Source organism: Stegastes partitus, unplaced genomic scaffold (genome assembly GCF_000690725.1).
Source record: "Stegastes partitus isolate 25-593 unplaced genomic scaffold, Stegastes_partitus-1.0.2 Scaffold303, whole genome shotgun sequence".
NCBI classification, from domain to species: Eukaryota; Metazoa; Chordata; class Actinopteri; family Pomacentridae; genus Stegastes; species Stegastes partitus.
This window is the reverse complement of record NW_007578034.1, coordinates 421,967-439,369: the sequence shown is the minus strand read 5'-3', so window position 1 is coordinate 439,369 and position 17,403 is coordinate 421,967. Positions and strand designations below refer to the sequence as shown.

The window sequence follows — 17,403 nt, the reverse complement described above, 5'->3', positions numbered from 1 at the left end:
AATAATAATAATAATAATAATAATAATAACAACAACAACAACAACTTTATTTGTATAGCACATTTAAGAACAACAATTCACAAAGTGCTTTGACAGGTACATGAAATACAAGCACAATGTCAGGCAGGACAGGGCAAACACACATAAAAACTAAATAAAAAGTGCATGCAAACACATGTAAATACACACCATAAAATCTGAAAATGTATGGAATGGATAGCTAGTTCAAAAGCGAGTTAAAAGGATGACATCACACAAAGGGGTAAAGAGAGAAGCTGAAGAGAAAATCAAGGATAAATATAGATTAAGATCAGGAGGTTACAAAGAGGGACTACAAGCAGTAATTGTTTTTTAAATGGATAAAAGGTCAGAGAGTGATGAAAGAGAAATGAAAGACAACTTTACTTGAAGTCGAGTCTATAAAAGTTGGTTTTAAGAAGTGATTTAAAAGAAATTACTGATTCTTCACCTATAACAGTTAAATAAATATACTCAGTTACAGTTGTCCTCAAATTTATTCTTACCCTCCCGTTAAAGAGGGAAAAAAACAGCTGTCACTAAAATAAGTTGAAATTGACAAAAGTAAAAGTAAATACAAATTTAATGAAAATTGTGACATTGCTTTTGAATTGTGGTTCATCAGAAATATTTACAAACAAACAAGCATGATTGGACCTGTAAACTAATATTTAGTTGAACAACCCTTTGAGCCAATCACTACAATCAAGTGTTTTCTGTAAATCTCATCAGACTTCTGCACCTGTTGACAGGTATTTAAATTTTGGCCCACTGCTCATCAGCAAAGTGCTCTAATTTGTCCGGGACAGTTCTTTTTTTTTTTTTTTAATTATTCTTTTTAACCACAATTCAAAAGCAATGTCCTCTTTCACTCAATTATATTTAGCAAATTTTAATTTATTATTACTTTTATTTTTTTCAGTTTGTAGTTACTTGAGTGACTATTGTGTATTTTGCCTTTTCTTTAATGGGAGGGTATGAATACATTTGAGGACGACTGTATATTTGCAGGACTGCAGCATTTCCTCCAGCAGGGGTCGCTGTGGGCTCACCACCGGCCGCCTCTCTGCGTTTCCCACAGCGGCCGTTAGGTGGCGCCGTTTCCCCGCTGACTCCTCCGCGTCTCGGCGGTGTGGTGGCAGGCGAGCAGGCAGAGGACACCCTCAGCTTAGATCAACTAGTAATCACCGTCGTCTCCTCACTCTGCCATGGTCTCGTCGAGCGAAAAACCCACCGCGGCGCTTTCTATTTTCTAGTAGGAGACAAACTTTGACGCCTGAAGCCGCGCCATGCCGCTGGACGCTCCAGCCCCGCGGATATAAGCGACACTGCGGAGTATCAACGACCACACCGAAACCACAAAGAAGAAGCTTATTTTCTTCTTCTTCTTCTTCGTTTTCTTCTTCTTCTTCTTCTTCCACGCTCGGAGGGAAAGACGGCATCCGGCCTGAGAAGAAGCTCCGAGGTTGGGGACTCCGGTCGGAGCAACGCTAACCGTTTCTGGTGAGAGCTCTCCCTCCCCGTCCACACACACTCACTGCCGGCTGGTCGCTGTGGATTCAGCCCGGTTAGACACAAGTTGGAGCCGCAGCGACACAACGCACACTTCAGCAGTGACACAAAAACGGGGCTCAACAACGTCGCAGTGTTTACTTCACAGTTTGTTGTTGTGCGACCCGGTGAACCGAAGCGAGCCGTCGGGTTAGCTACACAGCGCGCTAATGGAGGCTAAACTAAGTTCAGAGGAGGCAGTAGTTGTGTTAAACAGACACACAAACTGGCTGCTTGTCACTGTGTTGTGTGTCTGGGTTGTAACAGGGAGGCTGCCCTGCGTGTATCGTCTTGCACACTCGCTACCAAAACATTCGCTGACCCACATTTCAGAGGTGTCCTGTCTTTCTCGTCCATATTTCTTTCTTTCTTTTTTTTTTTCTCTCTCTCACAAACAACTCGTACCAGGCTCTGAGCTCACTCTAAGCCCCGTCAGCTGCTCGTGTGAGGCCCGGGGAAGCAGTCGGAGAAAAGACCCCCGCGGCTTCCAGGGGTCTCACCGCATGATGCAGCTTTCAGGGAATTCCTGTACTCGTGTCTTCCACAGAGTCAATCTGTAGTGTTGGTGTGCATTTAGCAGGATGTCCTGAAGGAAGCCATCATTGTTCTGGAGCCTGATGAGCCACATTGGTTTTGATGGAGCCTGTGTGGTTTCATGGTTATTGTTCTTATGTTAACAACGTTATCTCGGGTCAACTGGGTAAGAGCTGGGAACAAAAAGTAGAGCAGATGTACTGGATTTTTAGGACCAAAACCTGTTTTTAAAAGAGGGAAACATTCCACATTGTATCTGTTGATTACCTTTACATATACATATGAAGAGTTGGTTTGCAAAAACAGATCACTCCATTCTTGTAGCTTTTCAGAAAACTTTTTTGTTGTTTTCTTGAGATAATATCAATCAAACTGAAGTTGAGTGGATTTGACTCAGTAGAAATGACATCACCAAAACAGAGATAACTTAAGTTTGATTGATATTGTCTCAGGTAGATGATGGAAAAGAGAGTTTTCTGAAGGTTTGCGAAGATGGAGTTATCTGTTTTTGCAAATTAACTCTTCATACGTATATTAGAGTAAAATTAAAGGAAAGTGATGAGGTTTTTAACTTTCAAGCAGCATGTTTCACAAACTTGCAGTTTACAGTGGACACACCACTTGACTCCGCACAACCGCCTGCGCTACATGTGCTGCAGACGATGCTGAGAATGTTGTAAAGAATGCAGTCGGCGGTGATGACACAGTTTCTGAATCAGTACAAAAAAATGTTTTCATATCAGCGCTCGTCGGACGACATATAGGCAGATACCAGTCATCATTAGTTGGAAATATCATTCAACAAACAATACATCGGTTAGGTTCTTGAAATAACTTTTCCTATTACTCAGATTAGATGAAATGACAAGTTTCTAAAAAATTAAGGCAACAGTCCTGCAATGAATGTTCATTTCACAACGATTAAAATGTTCTGTTTTTATTCAGACTGTTTTAGATGGGTGTTAGTTTAACTTATGATCAGTTTGGAGACTGTTCTTTACAGTTATGTCGAGCTGTGTTTACCTTATACTGAGAATCCTTTCTGATGTTTACTTTACCCTGATTAATGTGAACTAAATGAAAAATATATTAGATATGTCCCTCAGTGTGGTGCAGTACAGTTCAGCACTAGAAACTACAACCTTCAAAGTGACCTCAAAGTTCAGAATCAGCACCTTTACACTTAAAACTGGACTGAACTCAAGTGATTACAGTCTTCATGACGGTGCAGTTCATTGCATTACTGTTGAATTAGACTGCAGCAGCTTTGGTTGGGTGGATCTCATAGACTGGTAATTGAGTGTCGCAATGTGGTAAACGTTTGCCACATCACATTAACCAATCAAACGGATGTCCACATAAATGAATAATGTTTAAGCTTGGCATGAGACTAAACTCTTGATATGGGTTAAACAAATTCACTTCAGATTTACTACTTTTTTTAGTTTTCAATTACAAAAACCTGCTTTGAAACTTAACTGTGGGCAACAAAAATATCTGCCATGGTAAAGATGATAAAGGCGGCCACTGTTGATTATTTTCATTATGAGTTTATTTGCACAAGTCTATAAAATGGCTGAAAATGCTGAGAAACATTAAAAGTTTGGAATGAATGTTTGCAACCTTTGCTTGTAAGCGGTACTTGAATGATCACTACAAATCATGTCAAATAATATCTTTGTTTATCAACACATCTTTTTAGTTTTATATTTGTTTTACATTCGCATAACAAGATATAATTATGATTATATCCTTCTGAAAGTAAACAATTATTAATATAGACTTAGAAAATTAAAGCTTGTTAGTAGCAGTTAATATTGTTAGGTATTAGTACAATGTAATGTCTGAGTTTCAATAGCAAATTAATGCCTGTATCTTTCACTGAGGTCTGCCAGTATTTTTGTAGAACTTTATCAGTCAAAAGAAACCAAACTTCTCTAGAAGTCTTAATTAGGAAAATAGTCCAATTTAAATCAAAACAATGACTGCATGTCCCAGCAGCTGTTCAGTTCTGACCGAGTTTTAGATACTACGGTGAAATAAAGCAATCTTGACCCAGTTACAAAAAAAGTAATGAACCCCTGTCTATATGTTACTATGTAAAGTTTTTATTCTTTTCTCGGTGGCTGGGTGGAGGAGCTGTCACAGCACTTTCTCTTGTTTCCTGTGAGCAGGTTTTAGTTTGACAACCACAAGCTGCTGAGCTTCCTTGCCAGACATGCATCGCTGAAGACCTCTCGAAAGTATGTTTTGGGCTCACAGTGCCTGCTTTTGGGCTCGGTACCTGTAGGAGGGCGAGGAGCTGTTGGAGGACAGTATGCCTGTGTGAGTGTTGGTTTGACGTGGGGTCGTTCCCTTGGTGAAGGCCTTGGGGATGGTGGTGGCAGGGTAACCTGACCCGCTGTGAAACAGCTGTAGCCACGCGGTGCTGATCCCTCGAGTCCCAGTGCAGATCAAATGATGGTCCAGTATGTGAATGGGGGTGTGTGTATGTGAGCATGCACATGCTTCCATGAAAAACACATCCAAATATCATTCAAATCAAACTTCATCAACATTTTGGGAGAACTTATTTCGTTGTATGCGTCTTCTACTGATACAGTTGGGTGATCTCCTTGACTCTGTTGTGTGTGTGTATGTGTGAGCTCATGTTAAAGCAGCCGGCCAAGACAGCTGGCTGAAGGTTAATGTGTCACCACTCTCTGGGGAGCAGCTGCCATGTCACAGGCACCACTCCTGTCTATAGATAGCCATGAATACAAACTCTTCCTCTTTTCTCTGCTGCATTAACACAAGAACGGTGGCACCAGCATGCAGCTCGGCCCTCTCACATGCAGTTGCCCCACAAGACAAATGCTGCTGCTGCTTACAAGTTTGGCCGCTTCCACTCCCTGATTCTTTATCTCTGTCTGAATCTGGAAGTGTGTGTTGATACTAAAGACCCCCTCCAACCTCGAGCCAGTTGGCTGAGAACCTGTGCGAGTTATACAGTAATAACTCAGACCGCATATCTGGCACGTCATTTGTAGTATTAATGTCTGAAAACAGGTGAGGGACAAATATTGCCCTTTTTTCCCGTCACACTTGGCAGGATTTGCAGAAGCTGTCTGAACACTTGTCTGGTCTTTATTTGGAAGCAGACACACACACACATTCATTCAAACCAACGTTATTCCAGCCAGCAAAGCTTAGCATATTTGAGATGCATTGGGTCATGTGGTCATAATTAAGTTCTCACTGGTTTTAATGGAAATCCATGGGTAATCTCTGTGTTTGGTTTTTTAATTAGCTAAATTTAGAAACCCTCTGACCCATTCCCCCTCGGCTCACTAGGTTTTTCTAATCAGGAGCGGAGAAAGTAGATCTCGGGTCAATAAAGTATTGGTTTCCCTCTTGACAACGTTATCGCTTTTGCAATTAAATTAACCAAGTTTACTACAGTGATTTGTAAGAGCCATAACACAGAAATACAGACAGTAATCAAAATGAATACAGAATTTTTTGAGAGAATATTAATGCGCAGCTTTTTTGGTAACTGTTGCATCATTTGTCGAACATAAATCCCAAATATTTGCGAGGGTATCATCTCTAACGTACTGCTTTTCGGTGCTCTCTCTCTCTCTCTGACAGTTGGTCAGATAAAACAAGTGCTGAAAGATCCCTTTCGACTCTGGGAAATTGTAATGGGGATTAGGGTTGTGATTCACCTTCAAAATTTCTTAAACCCCAAGCCAACACCCCACTCCTGCAGAATATTTGGTTATTAATCTGTTATTGATAAATGTAAATATAAATATAAATATATTAAGTGTAAATCCTTAAGCTAGTGGTGCTCGCTGCATCTGCGAGTACATCCTGGTCCGCTATCTAAATTTCATCATCAAAGGGAGGCTCTGTGAAACCAGTCGATTTTTTGAAGGGCACTACCTGTATATGTGTGGAATACGTAGATATCAATCGATTGCACGAGTGAGAGTGTTTAAAGTGGGGGGAAAAACATAGTTCTTATTATACTACTACATATCCATGTTGTGTGCAGCTGTTACTGTGCGTGTCTGTAAGGCAGTATAACCAGACCTTTGTAAATGAAAAGCTAAAACCGCATAATGTGTTGCTTGAAATGTTACCTGGGCGAAAATATATCGAAGTATTCCAACTATTTCATGATAATCACATTGATAATATTTCAGATATTTTTTTCAGTATCTTCTGACATTTTAAAGATTAACTGAATATCTGAAAAATAAGTGATCATGTAAACATTCTTTCACTTAAATGCAGCCTTAACGCAAACAGAGAAAAAGTCAGCACTGCAGTGAGGTGTTTCAACACACAACTGTGCCTGGCATGCAGGCTTTCTGAAATTACCACGAAGACTTCTAAGAACTGTTTATGTTTGCACTTTGATATGGAAGCTGATATTCAGATAACCCCATCCTGCCGTCTGCCCTCAGTCAGATAGTAGCCTGGCCCGTTGTTCCCTTTTAATAGCCATGAAAGACTGTCAGGAACTGCTGCTGTGCTGCGAGGACGAGCGCAGACGGGTGGGGAGGGGGAGGCTAATTGTCGCTCGCTCTGATGCTAATGGTCTGCTCACAAAGGGACGACAGGTGACTTGAGTCAGACTCAGATCAGATGAGCCAACGCCTTGGCGATTAGCTTCATAATGAGCCAAACAGAAGTCTGTAGTAATAATGCTTTATCTTTAATAAGTCAAGGGTATCAGCATATCTAAATACATGTATTTATCTACAGTGACAAATGAACTTCCAATATATCTACCAGATGTTAAATCCCAGGATCCAGTCAGTAAAATGTTGAAGTTCATCCCTTGAATGTAGTGTAATGTCCTAATGGTTTAAGTATTTTATTTGCCTGTGTTGTCATTCGCTTAATTTATTTATCGGGTAGCTGCAGAGTGCAAAACAAAGTTCTCCATAGCAACAAAGTATATCTTGATCTTGTTTTATCTGGCTGTCTTTTCATTATTCAGAAAGGATTCCAACCACAAAACTTGAATGCATTTCCAAAAATTAGATTACAAAAAAATATTCCTTTGGGACAGCACTAGTCTGCTGCCTGCCAGATAACATCAGAGTCTCTTGATCTCAGTGCCCTGCTCTGAACCAACCCAGCTGGGTCTGCAAGGATTATCTGTCACAATACATGCTGGCCTTTCATCCCATTCACAAACTGTTATCATGTGAAGTGTAAGTGGTACTTAAGATGCATCATTTTCATTGAAAGGGTGCTTTTAAGTCATTCTTTGGCTAGTCGTGTTGCCATAACGAAGTGTTGTGTTGTAATTTAAAAAAAAAAAAAAAAGGTTTTTCTTTACTTAATTCCACATGTACTTGCATGGTTGATACTCAAAAGTAGTTCACATTGTGTGTATATGTGAGCTTGCAACTAAAATATCGATAGCAATAATGAAAGTGGTTATTACTTCAGTGACAAATGCCATTACTTCTTTCATGGACCTCACAGAATCGTGTAGTGCAATTTCAAAAAATGAAATAACTTTTGTTGGTGGCGAAATAATGAATTGATTGTAGCCACAAGAAATTTAGAGAATTTGGGAACCAATTATTTGAGTCAAGTCAGTGATTGAGTCAAAATGCCAAGCATCCTTTGTTGTTCCTGTTTGTCGCAAATCTTTTACCCGTTTCTCTTTTGTATCTTTGGAAACTGAATAGCTTTGAGTTTTGAATTGTAGAGCTTTCACAAAAACAGTGTTTAGCCAAGGTGTTAAGCCTCTTAGGTCCTGATGAAAATTCTTTCATGCTTAATTTACTTCGTATTATTCATATTATTTATTGTGATTAATAACTGCTTTTTAGAGACGAAACATTTTTATTGCACTTTCACATTTATATAGAGCACTGCTTTCACTTGATGTTGTACTACATTGCTGCTAATGTACAAATCTTCTCGTCAAAATAAGACTAGTACAGTGCATCTCCTAGAAGCAGAATATAAAGTTTGTAAGAAAACGGTTTAGCCTAAATGAAATCAACAGGGCACTAATTTCACTTTCATGTTGTGCGTTCTGTTGACGCACTGTATAGAGTCTCTGTTATGGACATCTGAGTTGATTCTGGACAAGTACGGTGAGGTAATGCTACCTTAATCAGTCTTCTTGGCCTTTGTTTATTCATCATGCTACAGTTTGTGGTGTTGTTGTTCAGGTGGTTGAACAAGTTATTCATGTTGCTTTACAGCACAGACAGGAATCCTACACACTTTGCATATTATTTGTATTGCTAAATGCCCTTCATTCTAAATTTAAAATACTTCCAAACAACAAATGATCATTTGTTTCGAGGGTCGAGCTCCATACCTGCTGCAGACATTAGATTTTTTGGTTTTGCTCACATGCTCTCGCTTGTATATAACTCTTCTATGCTGGACTGCAGCCACATCATCGAGGAGATTTTTAAACAGACTAGCGCTACAGGGGTGCTTTCGCATTACAGCCCCCTAAAAGTGAAGCCAAAACATTTTGATAGCACCCTGGTGGCTGTCTGTTGGTTTAGAAAGTGCTTGATTTGATATGCAGTGAAGTTTTCTATGAGTGGGGCACTGTCACATTCTGTCTTGTCAATTTGTTGTGGGAAAATCACAATAGAGAGGAACTTTTGATTAACTTTGCAGCCCCACCACGAGCTCTAGGAAAACCTCTAGATACTGTCTATTTTTCTTAGAATTCTTGACTGATTGTTTGTGCTGAAAAAATCAAATTAGTCAAATCAAAAAACAGTCCCACATTACAAATTCACACATCGTTAGGTATTTTTGAAAAATAGCATTGCAATTAAAAGATGTAAGTCAAAATAATCCATCCTGAAAACAGGAACATCGCTTTCCCCGCCAACATTAAACATTTGTCAGCTGCTGGAAAGCCACTGCTCAGTGCAGTATTAAACCAAATGTTCTAACCTGCAGTATAGAACTTGGTCATCTGCTGTCTGACTGCAGGCAGTGTTGGGCTACAGAGGGAGCTTAGAGAGGAGCAGGCCTGTCACTCAAGCTGCTGTAACCATAGCAGCTGTGTTAATCAGCCACTGTTGAATCTTATGGCCTGTGAGATCTGTGGCTGTGCGTCACTGGTCTGGCCGGGCCTCCTTCGGCTGCAAACTCTGACTGAGGTATCTGTTGTGTCCTTGCACCACGCGCGCGCACACACACAAACACACACACTGACCCGTTTGTCAGCATCTCCCCACAACAGGTGACATGTGTGACAGGTGTGAAACAGGGAAAAAAAAAATAGGTCTTGGTGTGAATGAAAAAGAGCAAAGAAAGGAGGCAAATTTGATGACACATTTTGTGACATTCAAACAGATTTTACTGTTACAGCTTCACCTGCTGCAGTGTGCGTGTGTGTGGGTGGGGGGCATGCCTGCCTGGTTGCCATGCTCAGCGCTGCTCAGCTCAGCTCCACGCAGCACCCCACTACATCCTGCATCTCTTGAAAAAGCCTACTTTTTACTCTGCACAATGCAGCCTTTATGCAAGGCCCCCATAATGGAGCCAGCTCCTTCACTCATGTCCTCATTGTCTTGGCCAGGTTGAGAAAAAGCTGCTCTTTAGAAAACCAAGGCTGAGCTCACCCGTGAATCATGCCAAGAGTCACGCTTGTTCTCTGTCTTCTTCTGTGAGCGAGGCAGCCGGGGAGGAGACGCAGGCAGGCGTTTTCTAGGGCCCCCGAAGGCAGTGACATGAGGAGGTTTACTGAACCCTGTAGGGGTCACATAGAGGTGACGACCTTGCTTTTCCTGTTTCTGTGTGTGGCCCACACAGCAGTCAACATGCGGCAGGGATGGTAGATGTGGTATGATTGGTTCATCACGCTGAAATGGGGCAATTACACTGACTTCTGCAGTGATGGTGGCTTATGAGGCACTAGTCTGGGATTGCAGGGCTGCCGTTGGGGGGTGGTGGTTCCTCACAGCGGGAATGCTGGCCTTACCCTTTCAGTAGCTCCCTGCTCATCATCAGCACAGTTAGTGTTCATAGGCCACTGCAGCAAGAAAAGGACAGAATCCATACACAGCATATGGCTTTTGTCTCACCACTGCAGCATCTATAATGCTCTAAGCGCCCTCCTCTCTCGTCCCCACCCCCCCCACCCCGCATCTCCTCCACCATCTCCTGCCTACTGTACTGCCAGGAAAACAGGGGTGGAAATTGCAGCGTAGCAGACCGGAGGGGATGGCAGTTTGTTTGTAAGGCAAACCATGTTATGGAGGGTATTGATGGCTGGTTTAGGTGATGAAACTGCAGGGAGCTGCTGCAGCGGAAGGGGCGCTGGGTTTGCTGTGGGATATAAGATGGAGGGAATCGGAAAATCAGCATGCATACAGTCTCCTGCAGTGCTCTGCATTTTCAGCATGGAAAAAGCAGTGGGGGTTGCCGTAGCAACAAATCCCGAATCAGCACAGCGCTCGGACCCCCTCATTCCACATCCCCCCCCCACCATCACCCTTCCTCCTCTTCCTCCTCCTTTCCTCCTCCACCTCCTCCTCCTCTTCCCTGGCCGCCTCCCAGCGGATCTGGAGCTCAGACCTCAGACCGGCCTACTTATGGGAGCAGGGATAAGGCTCAGAGCAGGGATCATGTCCAAAGCTCTACACTCGATCCCAGAGCAGGAACACAGGCCAGCGGATACGGGTGCACAGTAGACAGTCCCCCCTCTTCTTCTTCTTCTGCCTGTCCTATTGCTGCCATTGACTTTCCAGTCAGAACTCTCAGAAGTGATTTGTATCGTCAGAGTCTGCTGGATAGTAGGTCATGTTCTGGTTATTTAAGACTTGTGCTCTTCTATCATGTATATTCATAAATTAAGTGGGGATTCTTGATATTTCCATGGAAACCTAGGAGAGATCAACTACAAAAACCCAACAAAGAAAGGCCTGTCAGTTTATTCCAAATTGGTGCCACATAATCCTGATTTGAGCTTATCCCAATGATTGTAAACACAACAAAGGATTTTGGCTGTCTAGGGTAATGTCAGAAACAGGGGCTGCAGCTAACGATTCTGATCTATTATTGATTAGTGTGTCAATTCCTGTTTTTGATTTATTCTTTGTTGTCGGAAAGATTCAAAGAGCCTACAGTGATTTCTTCATATATCTTGTTTTGTCAGACTGACAGATTTTTCAAACCACAACACCTCTCATTTAAGAAGCGAATATTTGACATTTTTTCTCGAATACGTGACTGAAGCATTTAGTTGCTTATCAAATCTTTTGCCAGTCACTTTTGTCTGGTGATTAACTAATTAGTAAATTGACTCGGTGCTTCAGCTCTAATCAAAATGTTAATTTACACAGAGATCCAAAACACGCTGGGAATTTGCTCAGCGGAAACAAAAAAAAAAAAAAAAGAAGAGAGAAAACAGAAGGCAGTTGCTCTGATGGACAGACTATTAAATCACCAGTGTTTGTCGCCTCGCCTCGCCTCCTTCAGGGCACGTTTCAACAGTGGAGAAGAAATTGCTTTGTATCCGACTTGAGCGCACTCTCTCTATCCGGCACGCATGTCGCAGCCTGTGTGTGAGACTGCAGCAAGAGAGTGGGGAACGCAGTGAGCTGTTCAGGAGATGACAGACTGCTTGCCCGTGCTGGAGCTGATGTGTCACGAGGCGGAACTGACTGATGCGAAGCTGTTATGACAGTGGAGCTGACGTTCTCCCTCTTCTTGGTTCCTGGAATAATTAGATTGATTGTTTCTTGACTGCGAACACAGATGGGAAGTAAGGATGAATGTAGGAGAAAAGCTGCTCAAGCTAATATTATTTTGTTAAAGTATCCTTAATGGGTAACCAATCTAATACAATCCCATGCAGCTGTTACGCCATCAATTTTACATTTATGGTCCCTGTAACATTTCTTTTTTGTTAGCATCGTCAAAGAGGTGGTAATTAAGTCATATTCTAGCACTGAGCTCATTGTTTGTGGCTCTAGATTCTAACTTTGTGCCACTCTTATCTATGTAAATACCTCAGTATAGTGTAGTGTGCTGTAAGAGTGCCTTCACTGTAACCTCAGTTATGTCGATGTTATGACAGGGCTGGTATATTGCACTGAAATGAGTTGTACAAGCGCACCTAATAAAAGGAAATTGTCTGTAGCTGAGTGCAGCAGGCGTTCTACTTAAGAACCTGTGGATTTGCCGCATTTTCCTGAATGAAATATTTGATATGTGCACTCAGGAAGTGGCAGCTTGTCATTTTGATAACCTTTCAGTTGCGTGTCCAGTTCTGGTTAACTGTGAGCATGCTGGAGGTGATTTTTCTTCCAGCTTTTTTGCATTTATTTGAATGCATGGGATATCTAGAAACATAGTGAGAGACGAGGGTTGAGGACTTCTCAGCTGATGTCATTTTACGTCGCCATTTTATTCAAATAGGATTTTTTTTGTTGCTTTACTTCTAATTGAAGCTGTGAGTGTCTGAAGTTTTGTTGTGTATTTTAAGTACTCACGATGTGGAGGTTAATATTTCGTCTTTGCGCTGTCCTCATTTGCTTTGGCCTGAAGCCCAGTTTAGGCAGACGATTGCTGCTGTCCGCTGTGTGCAGCGAAAGGGGACAGGCTCGCTGCATTTTAAAACTCGCAGCATGCTTCTTTTTTTATTTTTTTTTAAAAACCAGTCGCTGTAGCTCTTAACTAAAAGATGATTCAGCAGCTGCACGGCCTGTTTCTCATCCCAGGTGCGGCATCTTCACCAACAGATGTTGGCTGTTTATGAGAAATGAAAGTTATAAAGTGACGCATCTGTCTTGTTTGCTAATCGGCAGCTTCTGTTGTCAAGTTGTTGGACCACATTATTATAAATCTAATAGGATTTGCCAGTTTTCGTGAATACTTTCTAACAGCCTCTATAGTAAAATCAATGATTAGTATGAATATCGTAGTGTTAGTATGAATTCATCAAGCACAGATACCACATATGTATTTTCAGCTGCTCTGTCACACGTAATAAATTGAATATGTTTGGATTCTGGACTGTAGGAGCTTTTTGGAGACATCATGTTGTCATCTCAGAAAGTAAACATTTTTCCATAAATTCATGAAAAATGTACTGTTAATGAGGGGAAAATAGTTGTAAGTTTCAGCAGTCTTGATACAAAAACTGGCTTCTGCCATACTGGTATTTTGTGTTGTTTCTTCTACAATGGCAGCAAAACATCTACTGACAAGTTGAAGTCCACATCATGGCCCCTTAACTGATGAGTTATCGTTATTTAAAGGGAAGCCCTAGTTTTCAGCCGTGCCTCTGTCCACGAGCATGCTATCCAGAGCCCAGAAAGCCTTCCACTGACCCTGCCTGAGTGAGTAAGTCGTGTTTCTGGACAGAAATCAAGTTATTAGTGATATTAGGAAGACAAAAGGCTGGCGGTAGGGAACAGTTGACGGGGAGCCCTGAGGGTTTGTGCTACTCATGTGTTTTCATGTCTGGCTCTACTCATCAGCATCACAAACAGGCACATGTCCAGATCTGCAGCAGAAGTGGAGTCATGATCTCTACATTGAGGTCACAGGGAGAGGCTGCTCGTAATCCGCTCCTCCAACTGTCCCAAATATTGTCTTGTGTTGATTTGCAACCTTTCCCCTCTCCTCACACAATCGCTGTTTTTCCCTCCTTCTCTCTCAAACGCACATGTATTCTGTAGCTCTCTAAATCAGTCACTCTCATGCACACAGTAAATGCGGCTGGAATGTGTGATGTGGACTCGATGTGGCCCAGGCTAGTCCCGCACCATTCAGCTGCTAATCCCCCCGGTTTAGGATTTGCTTTTACAGTCCGGTGTGCCAGGGACCGTACTCTAAACTCACCCGTAAGAATCTCTCACCGACTTGTCATGCTTTCCCAGGGCCAGGAATGTAAAGTACTGTGCCTGAATGAGCTGAGTCATAATTAACGTCTGAGTGTAGATCGGTCCGTGTCATTGTTCCTGGTGATCTCACAGCTTTTTCACTCTTGATGTGGGATTATTGTGAAATATATCTTCAACTGAATGAGGTGTATTCTCTTAGATTTCAGTCAGTGAAATGTCAAGGCCTACAGTTTAGATAGTAAGAGTGTACTTGTGTTACTAAAACAAGCCGTTTCTTTTCTTATCATTGTCCTACATGGGTCACAACAACCGACAACTTCAGTGCAATTTTTTTGTCACCCTCAGGCCTCCCCTTCCTGAGAGCTCCATGGAGAAGATGAAGCGTTTTAAGCGACGTCTCTCACAGACGTTACGAGGCAGCCACACCATCGACGAGTCGCTGTCTGAGTTGGCCGAGCAGATGACTATCGAAGAGAACGGCTTGAAAGACAGCGGTGAGTTTTGTTTTGCAGTTTGTCAGTGTTGATCGGGTTGTTTTTTGTCTCAGAATGGGCCTTTGGGGGGTGAAACATGATTACTGTACAGTAAAGACAAGGAGTCTGTGTTGTCTTATTTGACAGAAATCTGTGCATTTTCCTATTTCTGACAATTTGTGAAGCAAAAAATATATTATGCTCGAGTAAATACAATTCCCAAGTATCACATTAAAGCCCCCAACAAAAATACATTTATTCTTACTTCCTAAAATTTTGCTGCAGGGGATTTTCCTTTGACATGGGCTTAAACTTTTTTCTGCAGGAAAAACCCTGTTGAGTTACATAATTTTGCAAAGTGGAAGAATATTTGTCATCTCTGTAAATTCACATTTGATTCTTTCTGATGACATCCTCAGCGTTCCTCGACACAGATAGTTTCTCAGTGTATTTCCCATAAAAAAACAGTTTATCAAAGAAAACATGGATTTAGTTTTATATAATAGATGTAACCAGTGATGGAAGATTTTATACACTCATTGCTACCTTCACAGTCTTTGTTATGTAAATTCTTAGTTTTATTCAGACACGACAGGACAGTTATGGGTAGAGCCACAATGCTTTAACATAATGTGTATGGAGCCCTTTAAAAGTCTGTAGCAGGTATAGATTTTAAAATGTATGCTGCTGTTAATTTACGTTTTCTCTCCATCACCAAATGAATGAGCAAAACGTGAACCACTACTATTAACAACTAAGATGGCTGCCATGGCATAATCTTTTATGAAAAAGTGACTCAGGGTGTTAGAGTTCGGGACCCAGGTCACACAAAATGTCACTGATAACACAGTCGAGTCTGTTTGATTTGATTTATTCAAACGCTGAACTGTGATGTAAAATTCCCAGCACATTTATGTAATGAAGTGCATGTCTAAAATGGGATTTAGCGTCTGCATTTTAATGGACTTAATTTGTACCGCACTTTTATCTAAATCCAAATCCACATTTTATCTAACACTGACCCAGAATTTCAAAGTAGACTCAGTTAAACTGTTGAATGTCTACTAAGTGTAATCTTCAGCTTCAGCTTGCCATTAGCAACAGGGTTTTATACTCTGATGACTGGAGTCCTCGTTGATTTTGCCTTTAGGCTTTTATGTGCATAGTTTTTCATATATATTTTCAAATAATTTCTCATAAAGTCAGCTGGGGAAGTGTTATGTTCATTCAAGCCTCGGAAGCCCTATTACTGGGAGTCAATTAACTTCAGCTATTCAGAAAAATAAATGTGAATTTTACAGAGATGTCCATGGTGAGCCTTGCTGTCGACACACTGCACTTGTTTATCCTCCGTGTGGATCCTGCTGAAGGTTGTGGCCTTCAAGGCGTCAAATAAAAGCAGAGTGGCACAGCAGCTTATCTCTGCTGATATTCACAAAATCTGCAGGGAGCGAGGGAGGGAGCATGCCTCGGTGTGCTACCACGTCGTTGCCATGGCGCTCAGGGTCTGGAAACATTCTAGAGTTTCCATGACATTGCCACAGCGACTTGGATGACTTGGTGAAACCAGCCAGGCATCTTGATCCATTTCCCTCACCCCTCCATTTTTTTTTTGTTTTTTGCATCCTTCTGCTCCTCTTCTTCTCTCTTGGCCACATCGACTGCCCCCCCCAACCTTTCTCCTCCTTAAATCAATCAGATCATCCAAGTCCCCCACTCACTCCCACCGCCTTCTGAGAACTAACAGGGCTTTGTAAAGAGCTTTTTGTGTAGTGATTAACACCAACTTTGGCCAGAGTGTTCTGTGCTTGGTGAGTGGGGACACACAATCATGTTGTGTGTTTTTGTGTGTGTGTGTGTGTGTGAGAGAGAGAGAGAGAGAGAGAGCTTGCGTGAGGGGATTTTAGCAGCCTGTGTAACAGTAAGCAGGGTAGAGAGGAGACAGAATGGAGTAGCCAGATGAGATTTGATCTGAACTCTGTGATTGGGGAAAGCGTTCTGGTCCTGATCTGATTATGTAACAGTCATAACTCAGGCCAGCGGCGGCAGCAGCTGCCCAGAGATAAGAGAGATGTGGCATAAGGATCTGGATATTACATGGCTGTATATTTTTCAGTTTTCATTTGAAATCTAGGAAGTACTTCATATACATCTTAGTGTCTTGAAGCGTTAGTTTGAAAGTTGCAACAACAACAACAACAACAACATAGACACTGTTGGGTTGTAATATAGGACATACAGAATGTTCCAAAGTTTTGACATCTGTGTTGGCAAAACTGTTGCACAGTGCAATCTGTTTTTATAGCTCAGCAAGACCTGAACACCCACAGCTCGATGAATCAGCCTCAAAAAGGCAGCCTGAATTGTGTGAGCTTAATTTTAGGATTTAAAATGCACCGAGAATCAGTTGATCTTGGAAACTAAAAAAAAGGACAAATCAGTGAATGATTAGGAAAGGGGTAGTGGTGATGATGAGATGCAAGTTGATAATGTGTATTAACTTGATTGTTAACTTAGCTTGATTGTTGCTTTGTGTCTGTACATTAATAAAATGTTTTTGTAGTTGTCTTTAAGAAAAAAAAAGTAGTGTGTCTGTTCTGGCACAGCCCATTGCAAACATCCTCATAGCATCCTCAGTCAGCACACGGTTTCCTACCCGCTCTGCCTGTGTTCACATGCGAGTGTGGAGACTTCATCAAGCTAAGGGCTGTCCCAAACCAGATGGTGACAAATAGCAGTGGACTGTAAAATCATCGCACAAAAAGTCATAAAAACACCTTTCTCTCTGAGCCTGCTTTCAGTATATGTAATCCATAACCACTATTCTTTTCAATGATGGAACTATCTGCTCTGTAACTGCTGCCTTACGTCCTGTCCTAATCCTCGCTGCCCTTGTTGCACATGTCCTGCAGTTTCCTTCGTACAAGCTCTGACTGCTGCTCAGCAGCTTCTCTGAGGCTCCATTTTCTCCACCACAGTCGCAG

General features: G+C 41.8%; 2 protein-coding genes across 2 annotated transcripts in view; one reads left to right on the top strand and one right to left on the bottom strand.

The window, feature by feature from the left end:
• Nucleotides 1-2,074, bottom strand: part of ucmab (upper zone of growth plate and cartilage matrix associated b) — an 8,799-nt gene extending 6,725 nt beyond the window's left edge. The window contains 2 exon segments of the mRNA XM_008283260.1: nucleotides 1,287-1,346; nucleotides 2,070-2,074. Coding sequence (XP_008281482.1) covers nucleotides 1,287-1,346; nucleotides 2,070-2,074 — 65 coding nt within the window.
• LOC103358325 (cyclin-dependent kinase 17) overlaps nucleotides 1,306-17,403 on the top strand; it is a 32,575-nt gene continuing 16,477 nt past the window's right edge. The window contains exons 1-2 of the mRNA XM_008283245.1: nucleotides 1,306-1,521; nucleotides 14,292-14,440. Of these exons, the coding sequence (XP_008281467.1) occupies nucleotides 14,314-14,440 (127 nt within the window). The 5' untranslated portion in view covers nucleotides 1,306-1,521; nucleotides 14,292-14,313. The remainder of the gene's footprint in view (nucleotides 1,522-14,291; nucleotides 14,441-17,403) is intronic.